The sequence below is a fragment of the Pipra filicauda genome, unplaced genomic scaffold, assembly GCF_003945595.2.
Source record: "Pipra filicauda isolate LSUMZ 115617 unplaced genomic scaffold, ASM394559v2 scaffold116_size3395265_pilon, whole genome shotgun sequence".
In the NCBI taxonomy this organism is placed as follows: domain Eukaryota; kingdom Metazoa; phylum Chordata; class Aves; order Passeriformes; family Pipridae; genus Pipra; species Pipra filicauda.
Genome location: NW_024103618.1, coordinates 1,245,386 through 1,264,465, shown reverse-complemented (window position 1 = coordinate 1,264,465; position 19,080 = coordinate 1,245,386). Strand labels below are relative to the sequence as shown.

The 19,080-nt window shown below is 36.6% G+C and overlaps 1 protein-coding gene across 4 annotated transcripts in view; it reads left to right on the top strand.

The window, feature by feature from the left end:
• GABRG1 (gamma-aminobutyric acid type A receptor subunit gamma1) overlaps positions 1–19,080 on the top strand; it is a 63,100-nt gene that overhangs the window by 23,964 nt on the left and 20,056 nt on the right. For 3 of the 4 annotated variants that reach the window (XM_027717729.2, XM_039384923.1, XM_039384920.1), the window contains exons 3-4: positions 2,984–3,051; positions 16,779–16,999. In XM_027717729.2, the coding sequence (XP_027573530.1) occupies positions 2,984–3,051; positions 16,779–16,999 (289 nt within the window). Of the gene's footprint in view, positions 1–2,983; positions 3,052–8,969; positions 9,049–16,778; positions 17,000–19,080 lie in introns of those variants that run through there. The other variant, XM_039384926.1, reaches the window with a different exon arrangement.

The following is a 19,080-nucleotide window of genomic DNA, read 5'->3' as shown; positions in this document are numbered from 1 at the left end:
TTCATTGTTAGCTTTTTGTGGAGAGGAAATGAACAATAGTAATTCTATGGATGTTAAATTATTATTGAGAATGTATTTTCCTCCAGCATTTGTCATTTGCATTATCACTTCTGGTTCAAGAACACAAGAAGAATGAATTAGTTCTTCTAATCCAGAAGTACTTTGCTCTGTACCATACAGAAGAACTAATGTAACAAAACAGATTATTTCAGTTTTCTTGAATTGTATTCCTTTCGCTGGCTTATTTTGGTAAATTAAAATAATTTCAACAGAGGTAGATTTTCAAACTCTTCACTTGCTCTTAATACCACTAATAATCTCACTCAGAGCAGTATGGAAAAGGAAAAACGAACTCTCACTCATTACAGGAAAGCCCTTGTGGCAGATGAAGTACTGCTTGCTGCAAGCTGGAATTTCATAAAATTGACATAGCCCCCATTAAAAACTGACTCACTGACAGATCTCAAAATTTAGTTGTTAATAAGGAATATCAGTGGTTGGGCTGCCTATAATGGGGCCTCATAGGAAAGTCTTGATCAAGAATAATGGTATTTCGAATGACTTCAGCAATTCATTTTTGTAGTAAAGTTGGCAGATGACACCAAGGCTGTTGGAAAGGGAGAGGCTGCATCTACAGGGTAATCAGCTCCTTCAGAATAACCAGAGATATGAGAATTGAGCGGGGGAAAAAAAAAGGAAGTGGAAGGGGAAGAAACCTACGGGTTGGATTTGAAGGTGAGAGATTCTGCATAGTAAATTATTCAGCATTGCTTGAGCAATGAGTCAAAACACCTTTTGATCCATCTCCTTGTTTTCTGGTCTGGCAGTGGGGCTGCTGTTATGTAAACAACAGCAGTTAAATTAAAGGGTGGTAAAATGAAAGAAAAAAAAATATCTGTTTGTGAGGTGTGGTGTATGTTAAATAGATTACAGAGTATGTATGAGGGGACACCTCATTGCAGTCTACAGTTTGCTGGTGAGGGGAAGAGGAGAGGAAGGCTCTGATCTCTTCTTTGTGCTGACCAGTGACAGGACCCGAGGGAATGGCCTGAAGTTGTGTCAGGGGAGATTGAGGTTGGATATTAGGAAAAGGTTCTTCACCCAGAGCTGGAACAGTCTCCCCAGGGAAGTGGTCACAGCACCAAGCCTGAGAGAGTTCAAGATGTCTTGGGACAATGCTCTCAGGCACGTGGTGATACTCTTGGGGATGGTCCTGTGCAGGGCTAATGGTTGGACTTGATGATCCTTGTGGGTCACTTCCAACTTGGCATATTCTGTGATTCTGTGATATACACAGACACATTATAAACTTTTTACTCTGATATTTCAACTTGTGCATATGAGTTCTTGTGTTTTCCCCCTTCCTTTATGAGCTCTGCAGAAACTAAAAACATTTGCAGCTCAATCACAGAATATTCTAAATTGGAAGGGACCCACAGGGATCATCTCAGGAAGTACTTAGTTTTTCCCCCAGGAAATAAATTTGTTTCCAGAATCTTTTTAAACTTTCTGTGAAGCATGCTGGGGACAGGATGGTGATCAAGTGACTTTATGCTGTGTGGTCATAAAAACTCCTTTGTGCAGCCTCACTGGTTTGTCTTTCTGTCGGGCTTAGGTTTACACCAGTAACTGGATTTGGAATCGGGAGGAATTTCCTCTCAAGTGATCTTGGCAGAGAAAAGGTATCTTAAGATATTTAGAAAGTGTCTTACCTGTCATTCTAGCTGGCAAAGATGTCAATGATACCTTCTTTCTTTCTGTGTGTCTGTTCAAGTTTTTAGAGATTTAAAAAACCTTCTTGCTTAACATTTTAGGTTTGTTATTGAGCACTTGGGCGATCTCTAATGGTTTGCAGTATAAAGAAATTAAATCTGATGGCCTAGGGTCCCTCTTCTATGAAATCAAAATGCCTTTTTGTTTGTATCTTCCCCTTTTTTCATCTGCAGATGAACGAGATGATTCATTTTATTGTGTCAAATTGTGAAAGGACCAACAGAGCTCTATTATTAACCCTCTCCTTTCTATCGGGTATTTCTATTTCTTTTGTGTCAACATTCTGGCTGCCCAGTAGAAGCTAGAAAAAAATGCCCGGTAAACTGATGAAGTTAAAATGTATTCTCACCTCTTGTGTTTGAGCCTTTTTTCTGTATAAACCAGTTAGGAGGAAAAAACTGAATTATAAGTGCCTCCTGTACTTCAGATGTGCCTTTCCTGGAAATCACTTAGACTTTGTGTCCTTCTGTAAATGCAAAAAATAAGAGAGTATATTCTGTGAGAGAATATATTTTTTAAAGTTCTTTTTTTCTTTATATGCACAGTGAGAGTCTTTTTAAAGCAAAATAAGTTTGGTAATGTTTAACTTTTAAATGACTGTCACTTGAGGGGCTTTAAATTTGGTACTTGAAACGGTGTATTAACCACGCTGATGAAAGGGCGTAAAGTAATACCCTTATATATAAAGTGATATAGCTTCATGAATTGAAGAAATCTGTGGTGAAAAGATATTTTATTTCTGCTACATGTTCTCAGTAGGAATTGATAGAAAGCATTGCATATTGATTCCTTACAGATGATAAACACATTTGCTCCCAGATCTCATGGTTTTTTGTATGAAGAAATTTTCTTACACTTTTTTTCTGTTTATTCATAAATTTTTAAGTTGGAAGACAGTTTTTGGGAGGTTTCATTTGTTTGTTTTTCCTTCCTTTACCTATTGTACCTATCTTACATTTGTTCACAAAGCATATGTGGGTATTGCATTATGAACTAAAAAATTGAAGTTGATAATTTTAACATTTCATATGAAATAAGGGAGCCAAGTCATATATGATCCTCTAAGGTACTAACAGAGCAAAAATTTAATTATTCTGAAGCTAATAAAAGAATACAGATATGTTGTTGTTTTAGTTAAATAGATTACATTACACTAACAATGCACAGAGTTAATTAAATATGTAATTATTACGGTTACTGTTTTGTTTAGTGAGAACTACGGTAATTGAAACAGATGTCTATGTAAACAGCATCGGCCCAGTTGATCCAATCAATATGGTAAGTTCTGATTATTGATAGAAAACATCATCTGAATGTTGCTATGGGTTAATATTATGAAATAATTTTAATCTCATTCAAATAAGTTTCTTTATTCCTTACTGTGTATTCTTATGCAGTTGGATATGATTGTGGTTATTACTGAAACATGTTTCACCTCTCTATCTGAAATAGTTGTAATTTTAAAAATATATTTCTTCTTTTAAAAAAGATGTGTGATGAGTATGATCACAGAGTATGATGTGTGAGATCCTTGTTTTAGTTTGTGCTGAATATTTCCACTATGTTTGTGTATACCTGGATTGTCTCTGGGCCGGTATAATTTCAGGGAGCTACTCTTTGGAGCTTAAGAAAAGTAATGGTTGACACAGCAGCTGTGAATAAAACTATTTTCACTGCAGTGATTTGTTGTTTGGGATTTTTTTCAAATTCATAGAAAGAAAAATTTGAAATTAACTGTTTTGTTGTCCTTTTTCCATTTAATCTTCTGCGTCCTCTTCTCTTTGTGTGTGTGCGTGTGGTGGGCGTGTGTGTGGTGTGTGTGTGTGTGGTGGGTGGGTATGTGTACATGGCTGGTTTCTTCAGAAGTTAAGCAATGAATCCCATCTAGTTTCTGGTAGACCTGTTGAGATCTAATCTATGTATTTAGTACCAACACTGAAGTAACAGCACTTCTAAGGAGGTTGAGTGTGTGATAGTAAATCACTTAGATTGTACATTGTATGAAATGGTGGTGTTGGAGGCTTTAGAGAGGCCTTTTGGCATGGCTTCTCCTGCGGACTGCTGCCCAGGACTAAGACAGGGATTCACCGTCAGGTGCATTTGAGCTCACTCCTCTCCTGCCTTTTTCCTTTACCTTCTCCCTACAGAATTGCTGAGAGTATTGAATTTGCATGGCAGACAAGTGTTTTATTCAGAGGCTGGAGTATGAGAGTGCAGGGATCTTCTGAGCATTTGGTTAGAGCACTGTAATTCTCAATTATTATTACGGATCTTGAGATTTAGACCTATATCACCATGCATGGGTGGGGAATAGATAGGAAGCCAGGCAGGAAATACCAGTGGTACTTAGATACTGTGGATAGAGATGCCAAAAGTAGATTATGCAGATCTGTGGCAAACGATATTCATTCCAGCGTAATGGTCTAATAAGCTTACAGTTGCCATTACCTGGGGCTGTGGCAGGGAAGTCCATGTCTCAGGCCAGGATGGTACATAATGAAATGCATAACAGAGCAGAAGAGTGATGGGGGGGGAATATTCCAATTTCCATGTCCAGTATAAGTGATGTCTTTGTTTTTGTCTGTCTACCTACTTCAGTCTTTCTCTTTTGTTTCTCTCTGTCCAATTCTTTACTGAAGGAACTTACCATGGGAGCAAAATGTGAGGACAGGCTGTAAGGAGGATATAGCAAGTGGTAGAGGCTTCTTTTTCCAGTAACCAATGTAAGTCCTTCAGCCTGTGGAACTGAACATGAAAAATGCTTACAGCTTCAGTTTTTCAGTTTTCCAGTTTTAAAGAGCCAGCATGGGGCTGACTTTGCAGGGTAGTCCTATCCCATCTCCCATGCCCTTTTCTTGTCTCTGCAGCCCCTGTGAAGTCTTCCAGCTATGGTTCAGATGTAGAAATTTAAAAACTGCTTTGTGTTTTTTAAAAATGGACAGAGAACTACTTAGCAATTTAAATTACAGCCTTATACCACCATTTCCTTCATAAAAGGGCAATTGCTTTCACTGGGCTTGGACCGCAGGAACTTGGCTTGTATGAGCATCTAATATCAGTACAAAAACCAAACATTTGTAAAAATAAATAACATATATATACAAAGATTTTGATTAAGGTTTCAAAAAATGATATGTTTTATTCTGGGAAACAACATTCTCATCAAAATAAATAATAAGAAATTTGACTCTCTAAACTATTTTTATGTGAGCTGTTGGTTTCATTAAGAAGGCACTTTTCCTGGAATCAATATTTTTTGAGATTGTTAACCATTGCTATCACTTAATGTGAGAACACATTATCTGTTGTTCCCCTTTGGATTATTCATTTGTCAGATACCTTAATTCACTCTGGCAAATGATGTCCTTTTACTCTTAAGTTAGGATACAATATGGCATGATGTAGAGATATTTTTTTTTCTGAAAATGATGCTAAACAGCATATCAAGGCAGTATGTTTTTCTGAAAGCCTCGGAGGACACATAGTATGAGAGGAAACATTTATTTTTTAATTCAGTCTGTTTTCCTCTTGGTATTTGATACATCCTTTTCATAAATGGGATGTATGTATGATATTCATTAGAATTTGTTTCTGAAGGCTGTTGTATTTTGGCTTTTACTATTTAGCAAAGATCTACACAACATTCTAGATGTTATATTCACCCCGTTCTTAAGATGTTTTTCTACAGCTCGTGATCTCTTTGGGCATCTGCTACCTGCATGAAACCTTTTTAACAAGTGTCTGTATCAGTGGAGTTTTTAGGCTTCCAATACTAACTAAATCTGTCTTTTAGAGCTGACCTTTTAGAGCTATGCGTTATGCAACAATCATATAAAATGCAGCTAAGTGTATTTTTATGGCCAAAGTCTTGATCCTCGGTGGCTCTGCAGTGGTATAGGAAATTCTTAACAGAGTTTAGATATGCAATGCTTATTTAGAACCTGTTTTTACTTTATGTTGAACACCTAATTTAAAAGTACTAGGCTTTTACTACCTTTCTTCTTTCAAACTAGGGCCAAATGAAAAGCAACCACTGTTTGCTGTACAAGTATCAGAGTCTGATATATGGTCCCAATGTAAAAATGAGTGTTGATCCATGGTACCTGTTGGCCTCATTAGCTTTCCCTGTCCTGTATTCATCCCCAAACTGTATGTATTCATAAATATGCAGTTTTGTGGTACTAGTGCCCCAGGGGGTCCAGAGAAGAACCATGCCAGCACCACAGGTTTTGTGGTTTGACAAGACCATTAAAGTGTGCTATTCAGGTGGCTGGGAAAGGCATGGTACCCCCCCAAGACATTTTTACCTTCTTTTAACTAAGGGAATATCCAATATTGTCATTTCCATTTGATCAAAACTCTTACGACAATAAAAGACTGCTACCCCAAATGAGAGAAATTTTTTGAGAAGGAATGCAGGAGCAGTTCCTTAAGTAAGAAGCAGTATTGCATCATTGTGTCAAAAATGAAGAGCAAAGAGAAAAGTTTATACTTCCCCTGTCTTTGATGTCTATTTATTCAAGTTTCATTTAGTAAATGGTTAGAAAGAGGTAGATAATTTCTATAGAGATGCATAGACATTGTAACTGATAGTTAGACTAGAAACTAACCAAAAGAAAATGCTCTACCCAACTGTCTATATCTGCCTGTGTATAAGTGTATACATATATATGTAGGTTTGCAGAAAAAAAATAATATTTTAAAATTCCTTTGCTTTTTAAAAGTGTTAGTCACAATTTAACAATTTGAAACATTCTGCTATCGTTGCCATTTCAGTGTGTTTGAGGGCTACTATTTTTTGTTTCCCTTACTGTGGATGCAGATGCTGCTCTCCATTTTTTGTACTTATTAATGGAATTCACTATTAGAAGGTGCAGACTGAAAATTACAGGATTGATTTCTAGGACTGCACCTCACTAGAACAATTCAGTTTCCTTGTTATTTTCCAACATTTCTGTCTCTTCTGTGGATCCTTTAGCTTTTATCACATGGTCTTTGCTTATTATCCATTGAAGGCTGTGATCACAAGCTAAGGCATACTTTGAAGCCCATCACTCTTTTTTTTTTTCACAAGAGAGCTAAACCACTGAGCAAATCAGATACAGAACACACAATGTGCTACTTTGGTGTGCAGACTGCATGGCCTGGACACTGCTAGGATACAATTTTTCCTGTCATATTGTACCATTTATGACTTCATGTAGAATGTGCTGATGGGGAATTTTAAGTATCCTTTGGCTTCTAAATTTCATTTCATTCTCAGTTGTACTCACTAGCAGCAGATATTTTGTTTTTATTTTTTGAAAGTATTCAAATATCAGTATCCTAGTACAGATTGCTCAACATTATTGCACTTGTGGAGGATACTTTGTGGCCAGGTGTGTCACTGCACTTACTCTACTTATCACAGGACAAAGTACCAATGAGTCTTCGAATATTACCTGTTTCTTATTGTACAGTATCTTCTTTGGAATAAGTTAGAATATTTTTTCCCAACTTTTTAATTTTAATTAGGAAATGTAGATTCCAATAATTTTGATGCCGATCAGCACCACAAGTGATCACGGTTAATTGGTTTACTCAGATGAGTGTTTGAGATTGATGGACACTGTTCATTTACAGCAGCTGAGTGAATTGTCCTTCAGTGGGTTAGAGCGTTGGTTTTTTTGTTATGGAATATATCAAATCCCATATTTCTGTTAACATTTCTTATGTTAACAGCTCTAGAAACTGAGTAATACATCACAAATACAATTTCATGAATGTTCTCTTTTTTTTTTCTGAAAAAAATTAACTGTAATTGATTAATCTGGTACTTGCAGTTTGGTTACCACTATTGCAAGATAGCTCCAAGCTTGTCCTGTTCAGTTTCAGGAGACCTGGCCAAATATTCTGACCAAGTATTGGTTGTATTCTGCTCCTACTGCCTCAGCACAGCAGTTCCTGTGTTGCTCCCAATTTCTGTGAATATTTTGAAGGGAATGGCGAGAGGTGAGGGAAAGGGCAGTCATTGTATGACTGACAAATTTTGCAGTATTCTTCTGAAACCAAAGCAGAGAATAGACATCTTTTCAGTCCCCACTTTAAAGAGTATTCAGTACTTTTCCTGTTTTCAGCTGCAGTTTACCATTGTCCCATATTATATATGACATCAGGACAGGTAGTGAAGGTTACACACGAGTCACCAGGGAAATGTGTGCTCTTTGCTGTGAAATATGGCCTCATTTCTGTGTACCAGACAATAGCAATGCTATTATGTAAGGCTGCAGTCTTTCTGTGCTATGGTTGATTCTTAAGTCTTATGTTAGGTAGTTCATGGTTTAGGAAATACTGGTTTCATATGGCAACGCTGTACCACTTAAGCCACAGTTGACATGGTTGTAGTAATAATAATCATCATCATTATAGTAGTAGTATGTAGTAATAATAGTAATAGTCATAATAGTAACAACAACTACACTAATCACTAATCTATGTCATTGAGGACTGAAATCTAAAAATTTTCTATAATGTGATGGATCTTAGAACTAGGAGTAGAGTCTCAGTTTTAGTCTTGCAAATTCTGAATGCAAAAGGGTTTTATATTTATTTTTTAATCCATCACATGGAAACTTTTGTTCAGACTCCCATTGTTAGGCTGATGTATTTCTGTAACCTTTCCAGTTGCCTCGTGGCTCTGCTTATACCATCTAAAGATGTTCTACAGAAAAAAAATGCCACTGTTTCTCCTGGGTTACTTCTTGTTCAAGTTCCTCCTTTGTCTCCTCTTTCACTGTCTCACACATAAACAGTTCCCTTTCATTTTCAAGGCACTTCAAAGCTTTAGCCATTTTTATTTGTTTTGTTTTGGTTTTTTTTTTTTCTCAAGAGGCCATTTAGTATCTCAGATCTCTCTAGTTTCTGCTCCCATACTTTCAACTTTTCATACCAATTTCTCCCAAGCTGCCCTTCATGCTTGAAAGAAACTTTCCATAAATGTCTGCAAAGCCATTTAATTGTTTCCCATTATGTGTCTGTTTAAACTTACTTTTCTTTTTTTTTTCTTCCCCCCTTTTTTTTTTCTCTCTGTGAAGGTTACAAAATATCACAAAGACATAAGCGTGTGTTGTGCCAAAATCACTATCTGTAATTATGCCCCTGTTGACTTTCCAAATCTTGTCTTTTATGTTAAATTCAAACCTCCTTGCTCCTTGCAGAGGTTATGTGTCCTGTATAAGGAGTATTGAGTGCCTGCACAGTTCAGTTGTGATGATCTAAACCAAGAGTGATGTTAAGGTATGTATCACATAGCACTTCACTGAGAAGGCACAGACATTGACTAGTGCTAATGCTAATCCAAACAGCACCCAACTCCTCCTTTTCACCCCAAAACTGCACAGACTACTTGGCTGTTCTGTTGTACAGTTTATTGTTACTTCCTATATCCTCTCCAAATACTTACTGTCTTCTGCTGTGTTGTCTCCTTTGTGTCTGCAGCTGAGACAAACTGCATTTAGTTCTTTATCTTGTACCTCTTATTTCTCTGTCAACTAGAAGAAGAATATTTTGAAGAACATGACACACTCGTTCTTTGTTATTAATTCCTTATCTGTCTGTCTATAGGGAAATATGTTGTGCTGTGTTCCAATTGTGGAAATAATTTTGCTGACCTAGATTTGAATTGGGTTTTGGGGAAAAAAGCAGGGAGCGTGCTTGGATTGTTGCAATCGTAACAGCTTATTGCAATAGAGGCTGACTTTGGCAATGGCTCTTACCACAGAGGCTTTCACGGCCACCTGAGCTGCTGCGCACCAGAGGAAAGATGCTGTGATTCACTGGCCCCTACAAGGGCTGGTGCCAGGATCTGTGCTGACACTACAAAACCTTTGTTAAAAGCCAGGCAGCTACAGCAGGATTTTTCATCTCACAATGTGTATTATAGGAATTTCATTTTACTGAGAGAGGAGCAATCTGGATGCCTTTTCCTGCAGCAGCACCTTCAAGCTCTTTACCAAGAAAGCAGATCTACCCCTGGAAAGAGTGTTGTCTTACTTCATTGGTCATAGGAGTGACAGCACTGACAAAAGAGCTATTAAGAAATGAGATATGCTTTCTCTAGTAAGTGAATGCAACTTCACTGCCTGTTGATCTTGGCCTTCATTTTATTCTGTTGTTGCATGATTTTAAATTTCATCAAGTCTTATACATCTGGATGCTTATTTTGACCACTCTGGAGAATGCAAATTTAAAACACTTTTTCTTGGAATGTTTTGAAGTTTGTCATTCACCAGCATATAGTAAGTGCTGATGGAGATTTTTGCCTTTTTGAATAACAGTAGAGTCTCTGTTGTAGAGAGTGATCCCCACAATAGGTTATACTCTTACAGCCAATAAATAAGTAGAGGCTCTTAGGAAGTTCTTGACATATGTCTGTGCTCTTATATATTCAGTGTAGCAGATGATTGATATTTGGAGCAGATTACTGCCTCATCAACCAGAAAGCCAAAATAATAGGCTTGCTGTATTTCATGTAGGATCATGTATCTTACAGGAGTTGGAGAGCAGAAGCCAAACCCAGGTAAGTCTGTTTGCCATCAGTGTTGAGATTTTGAACCATGGCAGGAAAACCATGTAAATTAAAGGCAAGACAAAACCAAACAGTAACTGTGCAATTAATCATGCTTTGAAAACTGTTGCACAAACTTTATAGTTAATTTATGAAGGGAAACTGTAGAAAGCTGTGTATGCTTGAGTAATGTACAGCTTTGTTGTTAAAGTTGCTTGTGAGTCCAATTTTAACTATTTGAGTCTCTCTAATTACAGGAAGTTAGATGTAGCTGTTGAATTTTGAAAGTACAGTTAATGGAGCTGGTAAATCACTATTGACAACCTTAAAGCCAAACCCTTAATCCATACCAGTATTCACTCCTGGGTTTTTAATATATATATATGTATGTATATATGTGGGGTTTTTGTGGGTTTTTGCTTTGTTTTGTTCTGAGTTCTCTTCTCTGGTTCTTTCTGTAGTTTAATGTTTGATTATGAGAAGCAGTGCCTGAAAAATTCCATTTTCAATTGAAAAGCAAACAAAAACTTTTTTCTATAATTTTTACCATGAGAATGTATATAAATTATGTATATAACTTATCTACTTCCTCTCCTTATGCTTTCTTCAAATGGCCAAAATCTAAGCTGATGAAATAAAAGGGTAGATTTTTCTGAAGTGCTTTAGTTACTTTTCTAGCTACTCTTTTCATTATTGGAAAGATTTTAATTATAGTTTCTAATCCACAAAGCATTTAAATTAATCTTGCCTTTTATTCATATTGTTTGCATCTGTCACTTTGGATATTCAAAATAAGGACTAGATAAGAACAGATGCCAAATTATGATGTGAAGAGTGGTAGGGTTTTTTTCTGTATCATGACTATGTGAGTCTTGCTGTACTCACTCACCTTCTGTAGATATGATTTTCCATATTTCCACTTACCCTGCGCATATGTTCTCATAGCATCCTCCAGTGTGATTATCTGCACAGTCATGACAATCTGACTGATTAAAAGACTCTGGAAGCAGATGTTGTGCACTTCTGTTCACTGCATTTCCTGCAGCCCTCACCTCTTCTGTGGCTGCAATATCATTAATGCAATATTACAGTTACATGTCAGAATCATTGTGATTTGTTAGATCTGTTAGATCTATTAAATCTTGCCCTAAGATCACTAAGTTCAGATTGCTCTAGTGAGCAAACTGAAATGGTTTACCAAACCAAGAAATTTTACTTTTGCTTTGGTCTCAGCTGTGGGGATCAAGTTCTGAAAGCATTGTTGACCCTGAAGCAGATCAAAAATCTCTTTAAAGTAACCCACTAGCAAGAGTAGCCACATTTTGTAAATTTTTTAAGAGTAGTTATATATCAAAGATAGGTTAAGTATTTTAATAAATTACTTAAAAGCCCCTTATTGATGTCCAGAGATGTTTGGGTGAGGGGAAAAGGTAGAGGTTGCAAGTATTTATTGACAGCACACTGATAAGATGAAGATAAGCTGGCTAATGCTCGGTGCTTTATTTGGTGCTTCTCCTAGCATGTGGTTACCAGTTCTGTCTATGAATTTCTTTGTTGTTAAAATCTCTTAATCAGCATACTAAACTGTGGCTTTGATATTAAATCGCATCTCCTATTGTTGAAACATATGGGTTGGTAGAATTCTTTCTTTAGTTTCCCCTTCTTCATTTTTTTGTCTTAAAAATTCTCTGCCTCATTGGCATTGAATTCCAGTTTAAGAAATTAGAATACTGAACAGAGTAATAAAATAATTGACTAAAGTGAAGTCGTCACATTTGGTAATTGAACTGTGTCGAGGGGCTCCATATGAAACAGATTCCTGAATTAGCATGTGGCATTACAGAAAACTGGAGGTGTCCTTCATCTAAAATTTTGAATCTGGAAGAAAAGGTGGGGTGGATTTCTGAGAAAAGATGAAATGACAGAGGTATGCATTTATTAATTTTTCATCAAAATTCACTGGTAATGAACTGTATTGAAGGTCTGTGGTTTGCAACACAACTTTCCAGTTGTGAGTTTGGTTTTGGACTCTTCTTTCTTTGTGTGTTTAGCACCACAAAACTAGGTTACCTTTTCCTGTTCTCAAACAAAATGTGACACAGTTAACATAATCCAGCCAACAATTTAGCTACTTGTTACTTGACTTCTCCATAGTTTTTTATTGTGGAACATCAAATCAGTTGTGGGACTGTCAGGCAAAATATCCAAGAAGTTTTTTTCCTACATTGTTAGATTTTTCCCATCCTTATAGATATTATGTTGGAATTTGTGTGATGTGGTTTGTACTGATAAAAAAATCATGTTAGATGGTATTTGCCTTCTTTTCTTTCACAGCTTTCCAGTAAAAAAAGTAAAATAATCCACTGACCTGTTCAAGTCTGACTGTAATTGGACTGTGCATGACAATGAAACATGTCAAGGATTCTATTTATTCCCCTACAGCAGCTGCTCCTACTTTATTTGAAGTAATTGCTTTTATTTATTAAATGACTTTCACTCAGACTATGAACCTGTTTGTCAATAGTCACAGTTTGTTCACTGCCTGGCCCTTTCTTTAATGGTAATCTCTGATTAGTCACTCTGTTCCCAGCCTTTGGAGTTTGTTATGATCTTTTATAGAGGAAAGAGATGGAGGAGGATTGCAGTTATCTGTAAATAATTAGACAGGTGGGCACTTTATGCCAGCTGTGCAAAAAAGGTTTTCAGCATACTAATCAAATGCCAAACATTAGCTAATGTGTGCCATTGTTCTTGAACCCTGTGAGGCTGAATATGAAGAAGGATGCATTTTGCTATGGCTGTAACTAATAGAGCCATAGACTGATTCCATTTTTTCTGCATGGCTACTTTGTCATTAGTTTAATTTGAAAGAGAGAATAGTAAACCAATTTTTATGGTGACATAGTGGCGTTAAATGGTGAGTTTTATGAAAGACTAATAGAAGTAGTAGTAAGATTGTTAATTTTAAATTTTGTAAGAAAACAAGGAAAACAAAGTAGTTAGTTAGAAAGATTTGTTGAAATGAAAGAATATTGTATAAATCTGGTTGTTTTTGTGATTGCTTATACAGTTTTTATAAAAAAGATAGGGCTTTTAATCATCTCATTTTAGAAACAAAGTATTCCCAGAAAAGACAGTATTGAGATTTTTCTATGTAATTTTCAACAAATTTTAGGGAACCAGATTTCCCTTTCTTATAAGGAAATATTTTTCAGGAGACTCAAATTTAAGGGAATTCAGTGTATGAATCCATAAAATTTGAAAATTTCAGGCCCATTTCAAAAGTGGATTTTCAGAAAGAATCTATCTTTCTTAATAATTCTTCTAGCCTAGTTTCCCTTTCAGGTTATTGTACTCTATACTGTCACAGTGATGTCCTGCCAGACTCTTAGTTTGATCATCCTTTATGTCTTTGCCTGTGCTTGGTAACTGCTTGGGGGCCTCTCCTGCGGGGAGAAATGTGTTTGGAAAAGAGGATAATAAACATGAGTCCCATTTTCGTGTCTTGCCCCTCTACAGTATGAGTACTTGTATGTACTTGGACAGGATGCTAAAGCTCCCTTGAGTGAAAAATAGTATAGATGTAATGGGTTAAAAAGGTGATCTCGTGTGAGATGCATTGTGTGAAGAATATATGCCACCTCAGGATATATTATGGACCCTCAAAGACACAGAAGTTTCAGGGAGGCACAGGCCAAACAGATATGCTGAAGAAGTAGATAGTATATTCCACCAAGGCAGATGTTAAAAGTGAAATAAATGTTCTTGGGAGAAATCAGAGAGCACTGTTTCTGGGTCCCTGCTGAAGAGTGGGGTGAACTGCTGCTGCCACCCACCGTGAGGCTGCACGTCCACATCTTTCAGATAGAATGAGTGATAGGATTATGTCTGACTCCAGAGGGAGAAGGAGATGTCTCGTTGCAGAAGTGTGAACTTGTGAATTGAGGACAACTCTCTTCAGATATGTCGCAAGAGGTTAGGACTTGGACATTTTGTATACATTCAGCAAGACACTTGGAAACAAGTAGTAACTAATCTTATGATATTAAACTATTTTATATTAGATTATTTTTGAACAGTTGTATCAAGAAGACTAAAAGTTTGTTGTTGTTTCATTTTTTTTTCCAAAAGTTTTCTAAACAACTCCTCTAGTACATGGCATTCTGGTTTCTACTGGAATAGAGTTAATTTTTTTCTTAGAAGCTGGTGCAGTGCTGTGTTTTGGATTTAATAGGATAAAAACTTGCACATTTAATATTGAAAGGTAAAAGAATAAAAGCATTTGGGTCTGCTGATGCTATTCCTGTGTTTTGTGTGTTCAAAATAATCTGTTAGCTCTCTTCCTTTTCTATCTGAATTTATTAGGATGGTTGGTATTCTATAACAACCTGTGTTTTCTTGCTCTGGGCAGATTTGACTATAATGACACTTTGATAATTTTCTTTTTCTCAAACAAGGCACTGCTACTGTGAAGAGGCTGCTTAGAGTAGCACCTTCAAACTCAGTCTTCACTTTTCATACATTTGGTTGTGTCTGTTGATTTCACTCATTGACTTCTTTTGTTTCTCCTATTTGCATTGTAAAGGCAACACAAATCTTTTTTCATTCTGTTCCATTTAAGCCCATTAAAACACTTCTCTGGTGCACTGCCTTGGGCTCTCCTTTGTACTACAGCAAGGCAAGTTTTCTTTCCCATTGTAACCACTACAGATGAGCACAGAAAGCTGAATTTTAAGGTTGAGCAAGTCCAGAGTTTTCACAGGTGTCTTGAATGCTGTTTACAGAAATAGGGAAAAAAAAAATCAAGGACTTGTTTTGACCCGCAGAGTCTTCTCCTGATGGCAGTGACTGTCAAGAAATATGCAGAGTTTGAGAGCGAAGTCACCTCTAAAATGCATTTTTGATTAGTACTGTCATTCTCTCTGTCCCTTCACTTTTTGCCTCATACGTTAGTTATTCATAACCTTTGAAACTCACTCAGTTACCACAGCACAGGTGATAATTCATCTGCTGCACATCACAGAGCGAGAGCAAGCCTCCCTCTAGTCTATACCTGTTATTCTTTCATCTGAAAAGGCAGGAAAATTAAGAGAGATTAAGGTAGTCCTGGAATATCTGCTTTTGCACTTCTCAAAGACTAGCTGCCGAATTTCACAGACTTTCCTGGGACATGGGTGGTATCAGTTTCGGAAATTAGTAAGGAGTCTGTAACTCGTACAGTTGGCTGCTGTGATTGTTTAAAAGTAAAATGGACATAAAACCCCACTCCAACTAATAAAACCATCTGCTTTTATTTAAAAACAGAATTGTCTGACTGCACTATGCATTTTTATTGACCAAGTAAACTGGTAGTGACTTTTTTGGCTCAAGCAAAAGTGTGAACACTGTCTCTTCCTCCCACTCCCCTGTCCACTCATCCCATAACTGAGAGGTGAACAACCAACACCAAGTCTCTAAGTTTGGTCTCCAGCTCTTTTTCCCTGCAGGGGAGCTGCTCATTGAAGACCTCATGGGGCAGCTGTGCAGGAAAGGTCACATCTACCATCAAGTTGAGAGACTGTTGCCCTTAAGGTTAGAGTCATGGTCTAGAGCTGAGACAGACACAACAGAGAGCTGCTGCTTTGCCCCTGTGTTTGAAGTGCAGAAACAACTGGCTGGATTCTTTGAAAAAAATATAATTTTTTGCATCTGTAATGTTTATCTCAAGTTTTACTGTGTCAAGAATTATTTTATTAAAAGGCTATGGGGTTTCCTTTAATTAATTAATTTATTTATTTATTTATTTATTTATTTATTGCCTTCCTTTTCTGGCCATAAGTCAGCTGAGGAATTTAGTTTTCTGTTAAAAAGGAGTTTTCTTGAGTCTTTAATAAGTAAAGTGGAATTTCTTTAGGGAAATTTCCTTCTTGATTATGACTATATATACTTTTGTGTTTATGTTAGTAGATATACGAGGCAGATGGTAGAAGATAGTTCTGCAAACTGTGATGTTTACTTCCCACATATTCACGAATTCTTGAAGGATCTTAAATTACATGTTGTAAAGTTTGGGGGGAAAATATAGAAAGCTTGTTTGGTTTGCTTCTCCAGAGATGTAGAATCGCTGTCTTAACAAATATAGTCTAGCCCTGAAGTAGCAAGGTTGCCCTTAAATTTCTGTCCAGGGCCCCGGGAGGTGATTGCTTTGTGCGGGAACCTTCACATTACAGTAACCTCCTGTCACGTATCTTCTTCCTTAAGAAATCAATGTGTGTCAGGGGAGAGGAGGTAGGGACAGAAGGCTATGTGCATCTTTTGTCAACCTGTAGTTTCTCAGTCTGGTTTTACAGCCTGCTGTGTGCAAATGATCATACAAAAGAGAATAGAGAAACTGGCTTCAGATTTATATATGATATATAAATAGTTGGCTTGCAGACTTTGGTAAACGTATACATAGATATGGTTGTTTCTCTGTTTTTAGGAATACACTATAGATATAATTTTTGCCCAGACTTGGTATGACAGTCGTCTAAAATTTAACAGCTCAATGAAGGTGCTTATGCTTAATAGCAATATGGTTGGAAAAATTTGGATTCCAGACACTTTCTTCAGGAACTCAAGGAAATCTGATGCTCACTGGATTACAACTCCAAATCGTTTGCTTCGAATCTGGAGTGATGGAAGAGTATTATACACTCTAAGGTGGGTTTTTATTGCCTGGGTAGAAAAAAACCAACAACATGTTATGACCAGGAATATGAAAATAATGAATATGAATCAAATTCCTGGCATCTCTTTTGTTTTGGACCAAAATTCACAAGGAGTTAACTATAGGAGAAAAAAAAGAATTATTTGATCATGAAAAACATGACGTAGTATTTAGATATATTGCCTAGATAATTGGGTAAAGACAATTGAAGGAGATAGCAAATTTTGATCTCACTCAAGTACAGGCAGGATTTTAAAAAAGATATTATATAACATATAGCACTATGGTGGTCTGTCACTAATATATTGTGCATAAATCATAAATTGTTTTGCAGACTTTCTGTTTTAAATAGTTTGTTATCTAATTTCCACCAAATTATATACTGTAAGTAAAATTTAAATACTTTGGATAATAAAAATCATAAGAAGTTCAATTAAAGCTAAGGCCCCAATCCTGCATATAATTCTCAACATTTTTACCCTTCCAAGCTGTTAAAATCAACAGATCTGTTCATCCAAATTAGGCATAAGCAAACAAGTTTGTGATAATTCTTCTTGGCAAATGGGAGATGCCTGTGCTGGTTGGTTTTAAGCTTACCATCTAGCTATCTTTACTGATCTTTCAGTCACTTTTCAAACAGTACTTGAAAGGCTGTAGCCTATAGAAAGCATTTTAGGGTCATCTCTCAGTCTAATTTTTTAAATATGCCTAAAAAATCTTGCAATAAATCAGGAGCTGATCAAGAAATAGTCCATTCAGAGGATGCCATAAATATGATTCTGCTCTTAAGAGTTTATTTACTTATTTGTTTAAATAAAGAGTGGCACCATCTAATTACTTTCTTCTCAATCATTTGTGCTGTGTTCATATGCAGGCTAGTTGTGTTGTATGAACAATTTATAAAAGTCTTCTCTATCAGATGTAAGAAGAATTAGAATGTTTTAAAAAGATTCTCTTCAATGAATTTTTTTTGTGGTATGATTCATTTGGGGACATACAGACATCTCTGAAGGGCACTTTTTAAATGGTTTATTAAGCTGATGTTTATATCTAAAGAGCCTCTTCTGTTGACATGCTATGTTTTTTACCTTTTTCTAGCTGGCATTTGTAGAGTCATACTTGGACTTTATCCTTCCATTGTCTATTCAGTTTCAATGTACAATTTCTTCTAAAGAGGTTCAAAGTAACACAAAGCAATAAATAAATGCAAGCAATAAAGTCCTGTGAGCCCTCACAGAGCAACAGGTTAGAATCACTGTGTTAGAGTATGAGCTATAAAGCACAACCAGCTCGTGACAAAACAGCTGAACAGGTTTTCACCCAGCACTGCAACGTGCAAACATCTGTATAGGTGAGGATATGTCCTGAATTTTGCCTAAGGCAGAACAACACTGAGAGGTTCATATGTTGCTTATTGAAGGAACTTTAACATGATCTGACAGTGCTCCAGGTTTGTGGGCTCCCCTTTTTTTCCTCATTGGTAATTCAGAGAGCAGACGTGGTCAATCTGTTAATCCGCCTTACTGAATCTCCTCTGAGGGTAGCCCTTGGTCTGTCCATTGCACACATCAATGATTCCATATTAGTTTTGTTGCTTTTAATAGGGGGCTGGGCTTGTTTTCTTTTTGTTTGAGTGTTTGACTATCCAAAGGTTGAAAATGGAAAACAAAGGCAATAAATGCATATATCATAGTTGGCAAATTTGAAAAGCATCTTTGGAGCAATGAAAGTATTTTGCTTGGAAATGTAAGGGACAGTTTTTCTTCTCTCCCCCCGCCCAGTGTACGCTAAGAAATACACTTTCCCCTATAAACCTCTTTTGGTCAGGTCCTAGTGGCACTTTCTGTAGAATAAATACTTTGTCCAGAGACTTTCAAAGATTTCTGGCAGCATGTCACAGAATCTTCCTTTTTCCATCCCATCTTATCTAATATATAAGCATTATGTTAATTTTTCAAGTTAATTTTAGAAGATATTCTGAATTTCTACATAGTCTTACCAACAAAAAAGGAGGTATTTTAAATGCAAAGAAGTCAGTTTGGGGTCTAGCACCTTACTTCAGCTTCCTAGTGAA